Source organism: Cervus elaphus, chromosome 23, assembly GCF_910594005.1.
Source record: "Cervus elaphus chromosome 23, mCerEla1.1, whole genome shotgun sequence".
Classification (NCBI taxonomy): Eukaryota; Metazoa; Chordata; class Mammalia; order Artiodactyla; family Cervidae; genus Cervus; species Cervus elaphus.
In genome coordinates, this window is record NC_057837.1 from 72,963,890 (window position 1) to 72,980,718 (window position 16,829).

Below are 16,829 nucleotides of genomic sequence, written 5' to 3' on the forward strand. Positions count from 1 at the left end.
GTGAGGGGCCAGACTAGGTGTGATTCACAATGCCTGCTCTGAATTTGGTCCTCCTGACTTCAAGCCCTGTGTTGTAGACAGAATAATGCCCCCACCCCAAAGATGTCCACGTCCTAATCTCTGGAACCTGAGAATATGTTACTTTACATGGCAAAGAGAGTTTGCAGGGACTTCCCTGGGGGTCCAGTGGCTGATACTCTGTGCTTCCAACGCAGGGGACCCAGGTTCGATTGCTGGTCAGGGAACTAGATCTCACATGCTGCAACTAAAACTGGGAGCAGCCAAATAAATAATTTTTAAAAAAAATTTTAAGAAGAGAGTTTGCAGATGATAAAGAACTTCAGATGGGGAGGTTATCATGGATTATCTGGGTCATCACAAGTGTCCTTATACAGTGGAGGCAGGAAGGTCAAAGTTAGAGAAGGAGGTATGATGCAGAAGCAGAGATTGAGGTGATGAAGGAATTCAGGTGGCTTCTAGAAGCTGGAAAGGGCAAGGAACCAAGTCTCCAGCCCTGCCAACCCTTTTGAGACTTCTGACCCCAAGAACGTTTGTGATGATTAAGCCACTGAATTTGTGGTGATGCTACAGCAGTCACAGGAAATGAAAATACACTGGCTCAGCTTCTTACTCGCCATGTGACTCTGGGCGACTTAACCTTTGACTCAGTTTTCTCGTGATAGTGATAAAGGCAAACATTCCTACCTCACAAGGTTGTTGTGACGATAAAATGAAAATACTTGCAAGTCACTTTGAATAGTGCCAGGGACTAAGCATGTTAGCTATTCATTGCTGCCTAATAGGTACCAGGCACAGGGTCAGATGCCTTAGAATAATTTCCTCCATTCTCACTACCACCCTTGGGAGTGACTATTTCAATCCCCATTTTACACATAAGGAAACAAACCCAGAGTAATTTGCCTGTGTCATCACTCTAGGACTGGAAGCATTTTCGTCCTCGCAGTTTCTCACATGCACTTGGGAGACTGTACCGGTTTGTGCTCTTTACCTACAGAGGATTGGTTTTTATTTTTATTATTATTATTTATTTTTGGAGGTGAGCAGAGGGTGAAGCAGAGGCTGTGCAGGCCACTCTGGGCCGGAGGTCCTGGTTGCCCGCCCCGCCCCCCAAAACCCACACACCTCTTCCTACCTGGTGCAGGGAGATAAAATCCGAGTGAAACTCACCAATGCGCCCTCCTCCCCCCCAACCCGTCCCTTTAGGAGGTCCGGTTACTGCCTCCTGCTTCATCACTCACCCCCCAACTCCGCCCAGTTCTAACAGCCCTTAAGCCAGACTCGGGGGGACACCAGGAGACACAGCCAGAGAGCCAGGTGCCTGACCGCTGAGAGATGGAGGGCAGACTTGCCCAGACCCCAAGGGTACCCGTGGAGCCCCCTTCCCACCGCCTGCATAAGGAGCCATCTGTTCTCGGCTGAATGAACCAGCGGGGGGAAGCAGCTCGCAGTCCCCTGCCCCCCGGCCGGACCCCCGCACAATGCGCCTTTCTCCGAGGAGACGCCGCCCGGGCGCCGCCGGAGCGCGCTCCGTCTGGCCTCCCCTCCCCCTGGCGGCACAGCAAGACACACACACCGACCCCGTGGAAACCAGATTTTTTTTTCTTCTTTTTTTAAGAAAAAGAAAACAAAAAAAGAAATCCTACAAAGAACTGAGCGCAGCACGCGTCTTCCACATCCCCTCCCTCGACCCCTCCCCGCAGTCCGACTTCTGGTCCGGGCGAGCCCAGCTCGACAGCAGCGCTGGGAGCCCGCCAGCGCCTCCCCCGCGACAGCCCAAGCCCGCGAGGACCCAGGTTCTGTCCGGGCCTGGCGCCCCGACGGCGCCCCCGGAGCGGGGGTAGAGGGCTGGGGCTGTCCGCGGGGCCGCGTTCCTTGCCCGGGTCCGGGCCACCAGCGGCCCTCACTTCTGGGTAGCCAGCTGGTTCTCCAGATCCTCCAGGCGTGCGGTCAGCTGGGCCAGTGAGAGGTTAAGGAAGCCTCCGGGGCTCTCGGGGGTCCTTTCGTCTCCCCGCCGGCCCGCGCCCCGGGACCCAAAGGATATGCTTCTGCGACAGACTCTCGAGCGCCCCCAGCGTGCGGCCCTGGAACTCCACGAGGCTTTCGCATTCGCAGGGGCTCCGAAGCTCTGTCCCCGCGCCGATGCCCTCCTCTGCCAGAGGGGCACAGAAAGTCGGGGGAGTGAGAAGCTACAGGAGGACCAGCCGGCCCTGGCCGAGGCCCCCTGATATCCCTCCACCCCGCCTGCGGCTGAGTGCACCGGTTTGAGATCCAGACAGACCTGGGATGAGTCCCAGCTAGATAGCTGTGAGATACTGGAAAACCCATTCAACCTTTCTAAGCCGTGGATTCATTGTCTATCAGAATGGATACAATGAGAAAACCTATTCCTTGGGCGGTGCGGAGGACTCCATGATTTTCATGTGTGTCTTATGTGGGTACCCATCTCAGAAGGTTTCTCAAACTTTGGTGCTCATTGGACTCAACAGGAGATCTTGTTAAAATATAGATTCTTGGACTACCCTGGTGGTACAGTGGATAACAATCTGCCTGCCGATGCAGGGGACTCGGGTCCAATCCCTGGTCCAGGAAGATTCCACATGCCCCGGAGCAACTAAGCCTGTGAACACAATTAACGCGTCTCTGTGCCACAACTACTGAAGCCGGTGCACCCTAGAGCCAGCAAGCTGCAACTACTGAGCCCACGTGCTGCAAGAACTACTGAAACCTGAGCGCCTAGAGCCTGTGCTCTGCAACAAGAGAAACCACTGCAATGAGAGGCCTGCGCAAGGCAACTGGAGAGTAGCCCCTGCTTTCCACAACTGGAGAAAGACTGGATGCAGCAAAAACAAAACCAGCACAGCCAAAAAACAAAATACAGATAGATAAAGAGATAGAGATATAGACAGATAGATGATAGATAGAGAGACTCTTATTCTTAACGGGAAAGGAGCAGAGATGCTGTATTTCTAGTAAGCTCCCAAGTGGTACTGATGCTGCTGGTCCCTGGACCACACTGAGTAGCAAGAGTCGACAGAAACATGGTCCAAACTTTATGCGGTGACAGTAGCATCTGTCAGTGTGGTAGCACACAGATGGCCATTTAACACTTGAAATGTGGTTAGTGTGATTGAGGAAGTGAATTATTTAGTTTAAGTTAAATGGGCATATGTTGCTAGTGGCTAGTTTATTGGAGGGTGAAACGCTGGAACTGACACAAGTAAACACTTTATACTGGATTTCAACTAGGCCAATGGTTCCCTAGGTCCACGAGTCAAGGTAAATTGGAAGTGGCCAAACAGGAGATGGCAAGAGTGAACATTGATGTTTTAGGAATCAGTGGTTCTCAAGTGTGGTCCCTGGACCAGCAGCATTAGCATCACCTAGGAAGTTATTAGAAATGCAAATGATCAGATTCCACTGCAGACCTACTGCACTGGAAACTCTGGGGTTGGAGACAACAATCTGTCTTTTAACAAACCCTCCAGGTGCATCTGATGCACACTAATGTTTAAGGACCACTGATTCAAGTCTATCTCCTCACACATTTCAACATCTCTGAAATCAAAATAGGTGCCTTACAGTTAAATCTGGCATCTTTTTTTTTCTTAGCAGTATAGAAAATAATAGTGAATCTTACAATGGATGGTGTCTTAGATTCACTAAATTCTGTAAATGTGTGCCATTTTGAATACTACAGCACAATGCCTGGCACTTGGCTTTCAATACAGAGTTGCTATTATGATTTAAAAATTATATCTTAGTCTTGTATGTACCCTCAGCAAGCTGCTGTATGTCATGTCATCAGTGGTATTGATAACAGCCCCAGAATGGCTCCTAACTTTGCAGGTGGGGAAACCAAGGGCCAGAGAGAGAGGAGGATCTACCCAAGGTCATCCTTCATTGGTTGGTGAAGATCCTCAATCACAGAGGCCAGATTTCTGTTAGAATTCTAGAACTAGAGGCAACCTGGGGCAGCCAGCACCCTGCCCTATCACGGAAGAGGAAAGGTAAGGGAGAGGTGGGGGTTAAGTGACTTGCCCAAAGTCACACTGCAGGGGACATAAGAGTTAGGGACTTCCCTGGTGGTCCAGTTGCTAAGGCTCCATGCTCCCAATGCAGGGGACCTGGATTTGATCCCTGGTCAGGGAATTAGATCCCACATGCAACAACTAAGAGTTCCCATGCTGCAATTAAAGATCCTTCGTGCTGCAACTAAGACCCGGCACAGCCAAATAAATAAATGAATAAAAGAGGACAGGAAAGGCCCTGAAGGAGAAGTTAATCCAGTGTTTCCATAATATCCTCGCTAATTATTAGAATTAGCCTGGAGAGAGGGAGAGGAAGAAATGTGTGTGTGTGTGTGTATGCATATACATACATATATATGTATATATACATATATAGAGAGAGATTTTAAACATATATTCTCCAGGCCCAGCATAGCCCTACTGAACCTAGCTCTGGAGTGGGGCCTGTTTATCTGAAATAAGTGTCACACTGTAGGCCTGGGTTACAGTCTAAAGACTCTATGGTTAAAAAAACAAAACAAAACCCTGAGAAATTCCCTATATTACCTGTAAAGGTACTTGTACACAAAGTTCAAGCCCATCCTCCCTCCACAAATAGAATTGGTCCCCTTTTCCTTAGCTGAGCACCACATGAAGCAGATGGATTGAATTTATGGGATATATACATTTAATATGGGGCCTCCCAGATGGTGCTAGTGGTAAAGAATCCGCCTGCCAATGCAAGAGACAGCAAGAGATGTGGGTTCCATCCCTGGGCCGGCAAGATCCCCTGGAGGAGGAAATGGCAACCCACTCCAGTATTCTTGCCCCGACAATCGCATGGACCGAAGAGCCTGTCAGGTTATAGTCCATAGGGTCACAAACAGTTGGACACGACTGAGCGACTAAGTACACATATATTTAATACACATCTTTGTGTACTTGAGACACGCCCAGTCCTGCCCCTTCCCCAGGTCTGTGAAGCTGAATTCCAGCAAGATAAACGGACTTATGATGTGGTTCCCCTTACAAATGCTGAATTGGGCGTGCCTTTGAAAAACTCCACCCCCCAAATTATTCTGAACTCCCCGCTAATTTGGGCAACAGATCGCTTAGAATTGTGCTTCTTAAACTTAGTACTAATTCCCTGAGGATCTTGTCAGAGTGCAACATTGGATTCAGCAGGTCTGGAGAGCGCTGAAAACGCTGCAGTCTTAACAGATTACCAGGCGACAGCCCTGCCGACGGTCCAGGGACCACGCTTTGAGTAAGGAGGCTTGGTCCAGCGAGCCCATTCCCCGCCTGTCACTCAGCGAAGGGGGCGGGAGCGAATAGGACCCGGAGGTCTCGGAGCATGCGCGGTGAGAGAAGGGGCGGGGTCCCGAGACCGCTGCGCTCACCCGGGCAGATGCTGCCTTTGAGGTTCTCCAGCAGGTGCGTCATGGTGCTGAAGTCCGGGGAGTAGGACACGTGCAGCTCGGCTGGCTCCGAGGCGATCTCTCGCAGTTCTTCCTCCACGGCCTTGCCCACGCCCACGGCGTACATGACGATGCCTGCGGGGTTGGGGGAACAGAGGGGGCGCCCTGGGCTTCAGGAAAGCTTCCTCCCCTCGTCAAACCCAACCTCAGGTCAGCCCGGCCCTCGCCAAGCCCACCTTCCTCCTTGGCGCGCGCCGCCCACACGGAGATGTTATCCTGGGAGCGGCCGTCGGTGAAGACCAAGCCCACGCGGGGCACGTTGAGCGCCCGGGGCCGCGCGCCCTGCGCCTCGGAGAAGCTGTGCTCCACCATATGGCGCAGGGCCAGCCCGGTCATGGTGCCGCGCTCCATGTACTCCACGGCCAGCACCGCCTGCTTCACCTCGGCCGCGGTGCCATAGCGGCCCAGCGGGAACTCGGTGCGCACGCGGCTGGAAAACTGCACTAGCCCCACGCGCGTGCCCTCGGGGGACACGTCCAGGAAGTCCACGATCTGGTTCACGAAGCGTTTCACCAGCTCGAAGTTCTGCGGGCGCACGCTCTTGGAGCCGTCAACGAGCAGAACCAGGTCCACGTGGCCTTCCCGGCACCCTACACCTCACCGGAGGAGAAGAGCTGGGGGTGAGGGCGGGCAGTCGCCACCTGCTCATTCATTCATTCATTTGCAAACATTTATTATATAACAGATACTATGTGTGAAGTTCTTCCTATGCCAGGCACTGTGCTAAAATAATAAAAACTAATCATCACATCATCATCATTGGCATCCTTATTATTTTTCTTTTTTTTTTTAGTTCTACCACTTTATTGCTACCAACCAATTTCCCTCCACCCTCGTGCATACATGCTCAGTCATGTAATCCCATGGACTTCAGCCTGCCAGACTCCTCTGTCCATGGGCTTTTCCAGGCAAGAATACTGGAGTGGGTTGCCATTTCCTTCTCCCATTGGCATCCTTATTATCTTTACCATTTATTAAGTGCTTAGCACGGGGCTTCCCTAGTAGCTCAGTGGTAAAGAATCTGCCTCCAATGCAGGAGCCGCAAGACTCTGGTTTGATCCCTGGGTGGGGAAGATCCCCTGGAGGAAGGCATGGCAACCCACTCCAGTACTCTTGTCTGGAAATCCCACTCCATTATTCTTGCCTGGAAATCCCATGGACAGAGGAGGCTAGTGGGCTACAGTCCACGGAGTCACAAAGAACGGGACATGACTGAAGTGACTTAGCAAGCAAATATTTAGCACAGCCAGGCAACCTGCTAAAGGCATCTTCTTCATCATCATCATCACAGTAGCTACTGTTTATGATCATCTACTATGTTAACCAACAGAATCCTGAGCACTTTGCCTCCCCTGTTCTCAGCCAGAGACCTTGCTAGGCCCCAAGGGAGATTCGACAATAAATGAAACATAATCCTGATCCATAAGGAAACAGGGATGAAGCAGAGAGGTCACATATGCCATCAGTGACCATCAAGGGAAGTGTTTGAATAGAGGGGCAGGCAGGGAGCAAGGTAGGATTCTTCCTGGAGTTGGTGAGGAAGGCTGCATGGAGGTGGTGACAAGTGATTTGGTCTTCAGGGATGAGCAGGAGTTCTCCAAGGCAGGAAGGGACATTCTAGATGGTGGGGGCAATGTGTGTAGAGGCATGGAAGCCAGGCGCCCTCGGCACGTTTGGGCAGGCCAGTATGGATCAAATGTTTATGGCAGGAGACAGGATGAAGGGGTTAGCTGAAGCAATATTTTAATGACCTAAGGCAGTGGTTTCAAAACTTTGGCCACAACTCACAGTAAAATAATAATAATAATGCATCATGATGCAGTTATGTGCCATGCGATGCTAAGTTGCTTCGCTGTGTCCGACTCTTTTCGACCCTGTCAGCTGTAGCCCGCCAGGCTCCTCTGTCCACGGGGATTCTCCAGGCAAGAATACTGGAGTGGGCTGCCATTCCCTTCCCCAGGGGATCGTCTCAAACCCAGGGATCAAACCTGTGTTTCTTACATCCTCTGCATTGGCATCACTAGCGCCACTTGGTAAGCCCATGATGCCCTTATACTCACGTACAATTAAAACTGAGTTTCATGAAACAATACTTATTCTTTCTACATACACACAGTAAACTCTATTTTCTCTCTCTTTTTAAAAAAGAATTCTGACTTGTAACCCACTAATTTGATTTTGTTATCCACTATGGTTACACCCACCACTTGTGTAATTCACTATGGTTACACCCACCATTTGAAAAACTCAGGGGTAAGGCATTTGATCTTTATTTTGTAAGCACTGGTGAGCCACAGAAGGCTTTCGAGCAAGGGAGAAATGTGATCAAATAGTGTTTTTAAAATTAACTTTGGCAACAGGGCAGAAGAAGGCAAAGAGATAAAGGCAGGGCATGGCAGACCCTCCAACTCCACCACCACCAACACATACACGTTTACACCACACTCAGGGATCACAGCAAAGAAGAAGTGAAGGATGCTCAGAATGGGGCAGGGGGGCAAAGGCAGGCAGAATCACCCCCCTTCCACCTGTAACTCACGGCTGCAGCTCTTGCCATCTGCCTGGAGCTGCCGCCCCTCAGGACACATGCAGCGGTAGGAGAAGCCCTCACTCACACACTGGAACTCACATCCATGGTCCACGCCATTGCAAAGATCCCGGGCTGAAAGGAGAGACAAGTCAGGATGAGTCAGGGTGGACTCCACCAGCTGAGATCCCTCGCCCCTCTGCACAAATGGAGAAGACCCCTCCTCACCTTGACAGCTCCTCCCATCGGGCAGCAAGTCATAGCCCTCTCTGCAGCGGCACTGTGGCCCACCGAAAGTGCTAACACAGTCGTGCTGGCAGCTGTGGTTCCCGAAGCTGCAGTGGTCAATGGCTGGTGGGAAGGAAGAGACAAAGACACACAGCGGTTCTGACTGGAGTCATCAGAGACCTCGGCTCAGGGTACCAGCTGGGGGGCTGGCTCACCCCTGCAGCTCCTCTGGTCCTGCCGGAGTACAAAGCCAGCTCGGCACCGACAGAAATAGGAGCCAGGGATGCGGACGCAGTGATGCCCACAGCCACGGTCCCTTTCGGTGCAGAGGTCAAGGGCTGAGGGAATAGTGAGGTCAGCCTGGGCCCGGGCGCTGTACAGCACACCTGCCCGGGGGCTTTTTACAAACACCTATGCCTGGGACTTCCCTAGTGGTCCAGCGGTTAAGACTCCACACTCCCAATGCAGGGGGCCTGGGTTCAATCCCGGTTGAGGATTTAAGATCCCACACGACGCAGGGCATGGCCAAAAAACACAAATAAATAAAAATACTTATGCCTGGACCCCAACCCCCAAAGATCCTGACTCAGTTAGTCTGGGATGGTATCCAGGCATCTGTGATTCACCAAGTAGAGACCTCCTTCCTACTGAGCCAAGCAGCCCTCCCAGCTCAAGCCCCAGCATGCCCACTACTAAGCCAGGCATAAGAATGGGACTCCACAGCTGTAAGAGACAGGACTTCTGCCCTCAAGATGCTCACTAATTCACAGGGGAGGACCAGGCTCTGCCATTTAATCTGTCTGAGCCTCCATTTCCCCCTCTGCAAAATGGGAATACAATCAATGGAAGAGCGGGTGTGCATGCTAAGTCACTCTGTCATGTCCAACTCTTTGCAATTCTATGGACTTTAGCCCGCCAGACTCCTCTGTTCGTGGGATTCTCCAGGCCAGAATACTAGAGTGGGTTGTCATGCCCTCCTCCAGGGGATCTTCCCAACCCAGGGATCGAACCCACATCTCTTACATCTCCTGCACTGGCAGGCGGATTCTTTACCACTAGCACCACCCGGGAAGCCCTAATGGAAGAGAACAATTGCTATTTACACTCACCTTCTGAGGAGGGTGAACTACTGCCCTGCTGAGTATCTTGATGATTTCAATGTACAGATATGGCCTAGAGCTGAGCTGGGGAATAGGGACTAGAGAAAGATGGGCTGCTCTACATAAAAGTGTGAGAATGTGGGGTTCCTAGAAAAGAGATGAGGAGTGGAGAGAGGGAACAAAAGAACAAGAGAGATGATGTGGAGATGAGTAACATGGGTCGATCCCTATAAATTCCCTACAGAGGGGTGACTAAGCACCTTCAGAATCAAGGGTGCCTAATATTCATTTATAAATAAAGGATGTTTCATTTTCTGTGTTTATGTTTGACTTCACTTAGATGTAAGTCACACCTCTGTCCATCCCCATTATTTAGTAAAATAGACATATGCACAACTTACACATACACACATGCCCTTGTGTGCACAAGTGTGTAAACCAGTGAAGAGGCTGATTTACATGCATAGCATGCATGGACTGAGAAATTGAGAGAGGATCTATAAATCAAGTGAATTCAGTAGAAGCTCAGAGTGAGAGGGGACCACAGAATGTGAACACTTGGAATTCCCAGAGATCTTGAGGAAGGTTTTGAAGGTTCACAGGTCTTCAAATAGGGTTTCAAGCCAGCCTCTTCTAAGCTCCCAAAACAAGAAGACCCCAGCTGACATCTGGGTTATTGGATACACAGGACTTCTTTTTCCAAAATGTTGTGAGGTTGACAGACGATATATGTAACACTCTTAGTTCAATATCTGATGCTAACTTGGCATTCAGTAAATGGTTTGATTCAGTTCAGTTGCTCAGTCATGTCTGATTCTTTGCAATCCCATCAACAGCAGCACACCAGGCTTCCCTGTCCATCACCATCTCCCAGAGTTTACTCAAACTCATGTCCATTGATTGGTGATGCCATCCAACCATATCATCCTCTGTCATCCCCTTCTCCTCCTGCCTTCAATCTTTCCCAGCATCAGGGTCTTTTCAAATGAGTCAGTTCTTCGAATCAGGTGACCAAAGTATTGGAGCTTCAGCATCAGTCCTTCCAAAAAAAATATTCAGGACTGATTTCCTTTAGGAGTGACTGGTTGGATCTCCTTGCAGTCCAAGGGACTCTCAAGAGTCTTCTCCAACACCCCAGCTTAAAAGCATTAATTCTTTGGGGCTCAGCTTTCCTTATGGTTCAACTCTCACATCCATACAAGACTCCTGGGATAACCATAGCTTTGACTAGGCGGACCTTTGTTGGCAAAGTAATGTCTCTGCTTTTTAATATGCTGTCTAGGTTTGTCATAGGTTTTCTTCCAAGAAGCAAGCATCTTTTAATGTCATGGCTGCAGTCACCATCTGCAGTGATTTTGGAGCCCAAGAAAATAAAGTCTGTCACTAATCCATTCCAGTAAATGGTAGCTGCCATTACAATCAAAGGACAGGACACACATATATTCAGTACATGGAGGGGGAAAATCCCAAATGCATAAGCAAGGTATTGTGTGTCATTGCTTTTCAGAAGGCAAAAATGAAGAACCAGGCTTTGAGAGATTGTGGGTGCAGAGAGGCGCAGCAAAAGCAGCCCAGGTGAGCAGCTGGGAAAGAACTGAGATGCAGAAACGAGCAGCATGGGTGCAGAATATAGGGGATGTATGCATGGAAATTCCAACAGTGTCTAAATAACAGAAACAGTAAAGATGCGCCTCTGAAAAGACAGGTTTGGGAGGTGTTTTGGAGCCAGCTAAGAGGTGTGCCTGAAAGAGGCAGGAGAGAAGATTGCAGAAAATCCACTTAACCGTGGGGTCAAGACTTCTAGCCCTTGTCCCACCAAGGACTTGTGTGACCCCAAGCGATACCTTTTCTTTCCTAGACCTGAAAAGTGAGGGAGCTGGAGTTTGACTTCCAAAGGCCCTGCCAGACTCACTGGACTGATGCTGGGTCAATAGGGAGCCACAGAAGGTTCAGAAGCAGGGAGAGTGCAGGATGGGGGGAGTTCTCACCCACACAGCTCTTGTTATCTGCTGCTAGCTGATAGCCAGGGTTGCAGGCACAGTGGAAGGTGCCCGGGGCGCTGACACATTGGTGCTGGCAGCCGTGTGCCCCCTGAGCACACAGGTCCTTTCCTGAGGACATACAAGAGTAGAATCATCAGCGAACAGACTGGGAGAACACTCCAGCAAGAGAGAGCTGGATGGGGTCAAAGGCAGGCCCCGTGCTCCAGGATGTCTTTAAATGAAATATGACTCGTTTGAGAGGGGCCAATCCAGGGGAGGGCCTAGGGAAAATATATGGCCTGAATGGCCCCAGTGAGTAGGCTCTGAAAACCACGGCACCTAGCCAGATGGATCAGGGGGACAAGGAAGGACTCTGTGAGTTAAGTAGAGGAAGTCAAGAGATCAATTGAAACTCAAAGTCGTGTCCGACTCTTTGCGACCCCATGGACTGGGTCCATGGAATTCTCCAGGCCAGAATACTGGAGTGGGTAGCCCTACCCCTGCCTTCTCCAAGGGGTCTTCCCAACCCAGGGATCAAACCCAGGTCTCCCGCATTGCAGGCGGATTCTTTACCACCTGAGCCACAGGGAGGGCAGCAAATGACAAGATGTGACAGGAACGCATCTGGCAGCATTGTGGGAGGAGCTAGAACAAGAGTGGGTGGGTCCTGTCCAGGGGGACGGGGCTTGGCTCTTCTAGGAGGGCGATGGCGCTCAGCCGTTAGGGCTGGTGCTTCTTGTGTAAAGGGGGAGGTTTTGGAGTTAGACGTGAAGCCGGTGGAAACCACCATGGCTCTTCAAGGTGGGTGGGCACGATAAACGCCGCTCCTTGTTGCGGGGAAGCCTTAAGCAAAACTGGGCAGAGCTGGAATTTGACACAGCCCGCAGTGGGCCACTGACTCATTGGAAAAGACCCTGATGCTGAGAGAGATTGAAGGCGGGCGAAGGGGACGACAGAGGATGAGATGGTTGGATGCATCACCGACTCGATGGACACGAGTTGGAGTAAGCTCTGGGAGTTGGGTGATGGACAGGGAGGCCTGGCGTGCTGCAGTCCATGGGGTCGCAAAGAGTCGGACATGACTGAGCTACTGGACTGAACCGCAGTTGCCAGGGCAACGCCGGCCTGGTGGGCGGGGCTAAAGGCGAGTGGGCGGGGCTACTCGGGAGGGGATGGGATTTCACTGCGTTGGGAACCGGACTGGGAGCGGTGCGAGAGTTGGAGACTCGGTCCAGCGCTCCCCTCACTCACGACACAACCGGCCCTGGAACTGCCGGCCGAACTCCTGGATAAGGTCGAAGGACTCGACGAGGAAGACGTGCTCGTTCAGCGGGGGGGACGCCATGGCGCGCAGGGAGCCCACGTCGGCGCGCTGCACCCCCACGGCGTAGATCTCGATGCCGCGGGCGCGCGCCTGAGCGGCCACCTCTGCCACGCGATCCTGGGGCCGCCCGTCGGTCACGATGACGGCCACGCGAGGCACGCGCGCCTCCGGCGGGCGCGCGCCCTCGGCCACGCTGAAGGCCACATTCATGGCGTACTGGATCGCCAGCCCGGTCATGGTGCCCTGCGCCAGCGGCACCAGAGCGCGGATGGCGCGCTCCATATCCTCGCGGCGCGAGAAGGCTCGGAGCGGGAAGACGCTCTGCACTTGACTCGAATACTGGATCACGCCGACGCGAGTGGCGTTAGGCCCCACGTCCAAGCTGCGGAGAAGGCCTACCAGGAACTGCCTCATAGTCTCGAACTCGAAGGGGCGCACGCTGCGCGAGCTGTCAATCACAAACACCAAATCCAGGGGCCCAGTACTGCACCTGGGACCTGCGAGGAGATGAGGAAAGGCTCTCCTAGGTTAGCAAAGCCTCAAGTCCCGGGAGAACCCCCACGGAAACCCAGAGCGGAACACTGCTGTCCGACGTAACAGCGCCCAGCGCAGAATTAACCTTGCAAATGCAGGTTAGAGCCACCCACTCGAACAGTATTTGCTGAGGGGCTGGGGAGGGAGACTCCACCGAATCCCTACCCTACAGGTCTAAGGGCTAATATCTCTGAGGAGGTATTATCCATTCGGAAGGGGGACAAAGGGATGTAGCAAACTCAAATGTCTCTAGGAGCCAGGCAGGCAACGTAAATAAAGGAGGGAGTGTATTGGGGTTAGGACGGTGGACATCCAGAGAGCCCGTATGGTTCCTGAAGTGGGCAGCCCCAACCAAATGTTGCCTTGCAGTCGTGAGGACCCCATGTTAGCAGATCTTTAGTCTTTTCATGAGAAGCCCCAAATTGGTTTTTTTAAGTGTGAAATCGCCTAAGTTTTTTTTTTTTTTTCTTCAATTAACTTTAAAAAATGAAACGCCAACTGGGCAGTTCTGCCTGAGCCCAACTTAGCTGCCTCCAAGCCACATCATACAGACTGGGGAAACTGAGGCCCACAGAAACGAAGCTGTGAACTCGAACCCAACCCCTCAGAGTTCCAAAGCTGTTCCTTTTCTCTCCCTGGTGTGCAGTTGGCTGCAGATGGAGAACCCGCTTTTGCTCCCTTCCCCGCCTGCTGGTGAGGGTGGGCCCTGGCTCACCTGCGAACTGCAGTTGGGTTTCCCAAGGCTGGAGAAGGAGCAGCAACAGGGGCAGCAGCGAATATAGAAGCCCCCTCATGGCGCTCAGCCAACACAGAACGGAGGTGTTGGAGCCTGAAGAGGAAGGAAAATATCAGAGCAAAAGTGTTTACAGAGCTCTTATTCTAGGTGATGGGCATTTGGAGGGGGAGAAGGATCATGGGTTTATTTTACTAATCTCTCTAGTTTCGTGCATGGTGAAAATTTTCATTATAAAAAAATTCATCACAGTGAGTTTGCTGGAAACACAGGGAATTCTGCTTTTCAGAACTGCAGAACAGTAAATAAATAGAAAGTAGATTTAAAAATATACAAAATTTCAAAAGGAAAGGCCTTTCCTCAGTGCCAGGCACGATGATAAATGCTTTTCATGCACTGTGGCATTTATTGAGTCCTCTCAACAATTCTGTGAGTCCAAGGCTGTTGCTGTCCCCAGAGTATAGATGAGGAAAGAGGCCCAGAAACTTCACTGCGTGTACCCGAAGTCGCGTGGCAAGAAAGTGACTCCTCCAGGATATAATCCTAGGCCTGTGGGGTTCCAAGGAGCAGCCGCGTGACTCTTTGCAGAGGGAAGCCATCCCCCACCTCGCCCCCTCCCCTTTGCACACAGGCAACTCTGTGTGACTGTGCTCCCACCCACCACCACCCCACCCTTCGCCTCAAACAGGCAGGGCCCCAGTGCAGGCCTGCTGTCGCCTTGGCCGAAAGCCACCCCGCGGATGAACTTGTGACGTGGTGCCGCCCCTTCCCGCCTGCTCTCAGGAGAGGTCTCCAGGGGGCGCCCTCTTGGGTCTAGCTGTGTTGGCTAGGTGGCCGTGGGAAGCCCACATCTGCCCAGCAGGTGCTCCTGCCCAAAGCAAACAGGGAGCCAGGAGCCCCAGGGCCTTGGAGATAAGGCTGGGGTAGAATATATCCGGCGCTAGAGCCGAGGAGCAGAAGTGCGCACGCAGGGCTCCGGGGACAGTGGCACTGGACGCCCCCGGACTCGGCCATGGACCCCGTGGGGGCAGGTGAGCGTTCACTCTCTCTTGGCCCTTGGCGACGCCCGTTGAGAATCACGAAGGACTCCCATTGTACAGATGCGAAAAGTGAGGCTCAAGAAGGTGGCCCGCCGAGCTGCAAAGGAACCTAGGACTCCTGGCTCCCATTCTTCCTTCTGAGCGACCTGGCAACCTGGTCCTTAGGCGTCACCTCTTTTTCTTCCATTCCCTCCCTGGGGTCCCTACTCCACCCCCATCCCCTCTCCCCTTGCTTAAGCTGTGCTAGCCATTTTTCTGTTTCTGTTTCTTGGCAGAGGTGGCCAGCTGCCCCTAATCCAACCGCAGCCCCGCCCCCTCCCCAATTCCGTGAATGGTTCTATTCTGAGAAAGGCCGGGTGCCTGTCGCTCCCTCTAGGCGCCCTCCCCGTCGCGGATCCTCACCTCCTTCGCCTTTCAGGCCTGGTAAAGGAACTAATACCCCTCTGGCAGAACCTGTCGTGGGAGGGCGACTAAGCCAGACGTGCCAGCCGCTCCTGGAGGTGGGCGGGTGTGGAATGCCTCCTCCAGCGTGGGCCACAGCCCAGCAGGCGAGCACCCCTGGGGAGCCCGAGCGTACAGGCACTAGGCGCCTTGGCTCCCTCCCATCCGTTCCTGTCTGCAGAAGCCTCTGGGCCCCTTAAATCTTAAGTTTCCCCTTCTCCTGCTCTTGGCCTGATCCAACATCTCGCTTGGCACCCCACCTCCACCCAATCCTAGAAAGTCAAAATAGGGCTTGCGTCCAAGTTCATCACCCTTCCAACTCCTCATTCTAGAGAGGAAGGAGTCAAGACCAGAGACAGTAATGTCTTGCCCAGGTCACACAGCAACGTGGCAAGGTGACAGGGCTGACCCCAGAACCCGGAGCTCCTCGAGAGGGTTAATCCTTGCGTTAAGAAATGCCCTTAGGATGGAGAAAGTGGATTTTCGAGGGAGGAGAGGTTTGTGAGTAATTCCTCAAGAGTTGGCTGAAGAATAAACACTTAGAGGATATTCCGGGGAACGGGTGGCGGGGGGGGGGGGGGGGGGGGGGGCGTGCCGGGGGTTCCTGGAGGGAGGAGATTGGAGATAAGGTCCCCCTTCTCCGTTTTGGCGGCCGTGCTCGTGGGGGCTCTACTTGGAGAGGGCTCTGCAGAGGTGGGGAAGGGCGCTGCAGGTCAGACGGGGCACCGTAGGCGGTGCAGCGCGGCTAAATACGGGCGCCTGGTCTGGCTGGATGCCTGCTCCCCGCAGACCCCTCGGCGCCCCCGGGCCCTTTGACTCACCTGAGCCTGCCGGACAGCTCAGAGGCGCGGCCGCAGAGCGGAGCCGACGGGCGGAGCCTCCCGGGCAGTTGGACCAGGTACCGGCGCGGGCAGTGTGCCCGAGGTGGGGACGGCCAGGCAGCTGGAGCGGGCGGAGGCGGCGGCCGCATTTAACCCGGGGGCCGGTGGGTGGGGAGGGGGAACGCGGGCCGCGACCCCTCCCACTGGCAGGGAGCGACCCCCTCTTCCTCCGAGGGCTGGGGCGGGGCCAGCGCGACGCCCCCTGCTCCCGCCACCCCTGGAGCCGCAGACGCGAGCTGCGGGGCGGGAGTCGGGCTCCCGCGGGAGGCTGGGCGGCTACGCTCTCCGCAGCCGGAATGCGTTGGAAGCCTCCGAGGCCCTTCCCCGGGGAGAGCCCCAAGGGGCGGAGCGGGGCCTGGCTCGGCCGCCGGCTGCTTGGCCCCGCTTCCGAGGGCGCGGCCCGGCTCTTGACCCCCGCCGCCCCTTCCAGGGGTGGCCAGAGGCCCCGGACTCTGGTCCTGCAAAGAGGGATAAAGGGTTCAGAAGGGCAGCCTGAGGCTTCGTGGCTCTCCCCAGGCCCCACCTGGTGGTGC

General features: G+C 53.4%; 1 protein-coding gene across 2 annotated transcripts; it reads right to left on the minus strand.

Annotated features, from left to right (window-relative positions):
- Positions 1-1,599: 1,599 nt before the first annotated feature.
- On the minus strand, positions 1,600-16,681 carry MATN4 (matrilin 4). Of its 2 annotated transcripts, XM_043884453.1 has the most exons (11): positions 16,237-16,681; positions 13,917-14,030; positions 12,595-13,164; positions 11,350-11,472; positions 8,477-8,599; positions 8,262-8,384; positions 8,046-8,168; positions 5,683-6,096; positions 5,429-5,581; positions 2,063-2,170; positions 1,600-1,980 (listed from the first exon to the last, which is right to left on the minus strand). In XM_043884453.1, exons 2-11 carry the CDS (start codon positions 13,993-13,995, stop codon positions 1,922-1,924), a joined length of 1,875 nt encoding a protein of 624 aa, XP_043740388.1. In that variant the 5' UTR covers positions 13,996-14,030; positions 16,237-16,681; the 3' UTR covers positions 1,600-1,921. The 2 variants fall into 2 exon arrangements, with proteins under 2 accessions (XP_043740388.1, XP_043740387.1); XM_043884452.1 differs by lacking the exon at positions 8,477-8,599 and having other exon boundaries at positions 16,237-16,663.
- Between the last annotated feature and the right edge of the window lie 148 nt (positions 16,682-16,829).

Bases quoted from the DNA above. Each gene is read 5' to 3' on its own strand.
- MATN4 (XM_043884453.1), bottom strand. From the start codon at position 13,995: ATGAGGGGGCTTCTATATTCGCTGCTGCCCCTGTTGCTGCTCCTTCTC. The intron at 11,473-12,594 runs GTGAGTGAGGGG...GTATGTCCTCAG, and splicing joins GTTCCAGGGCCGGTTGTGTC to GAAAGGACCTGTGTGCTCAG. The intron at 8,169-8,261 runs GTGAGGAGGGGT...CTCTCCTTTCAG, and splicing joins CGATGGGAGGAGCTGTCAAG to CCCGGGATCTTTGCAATGGC.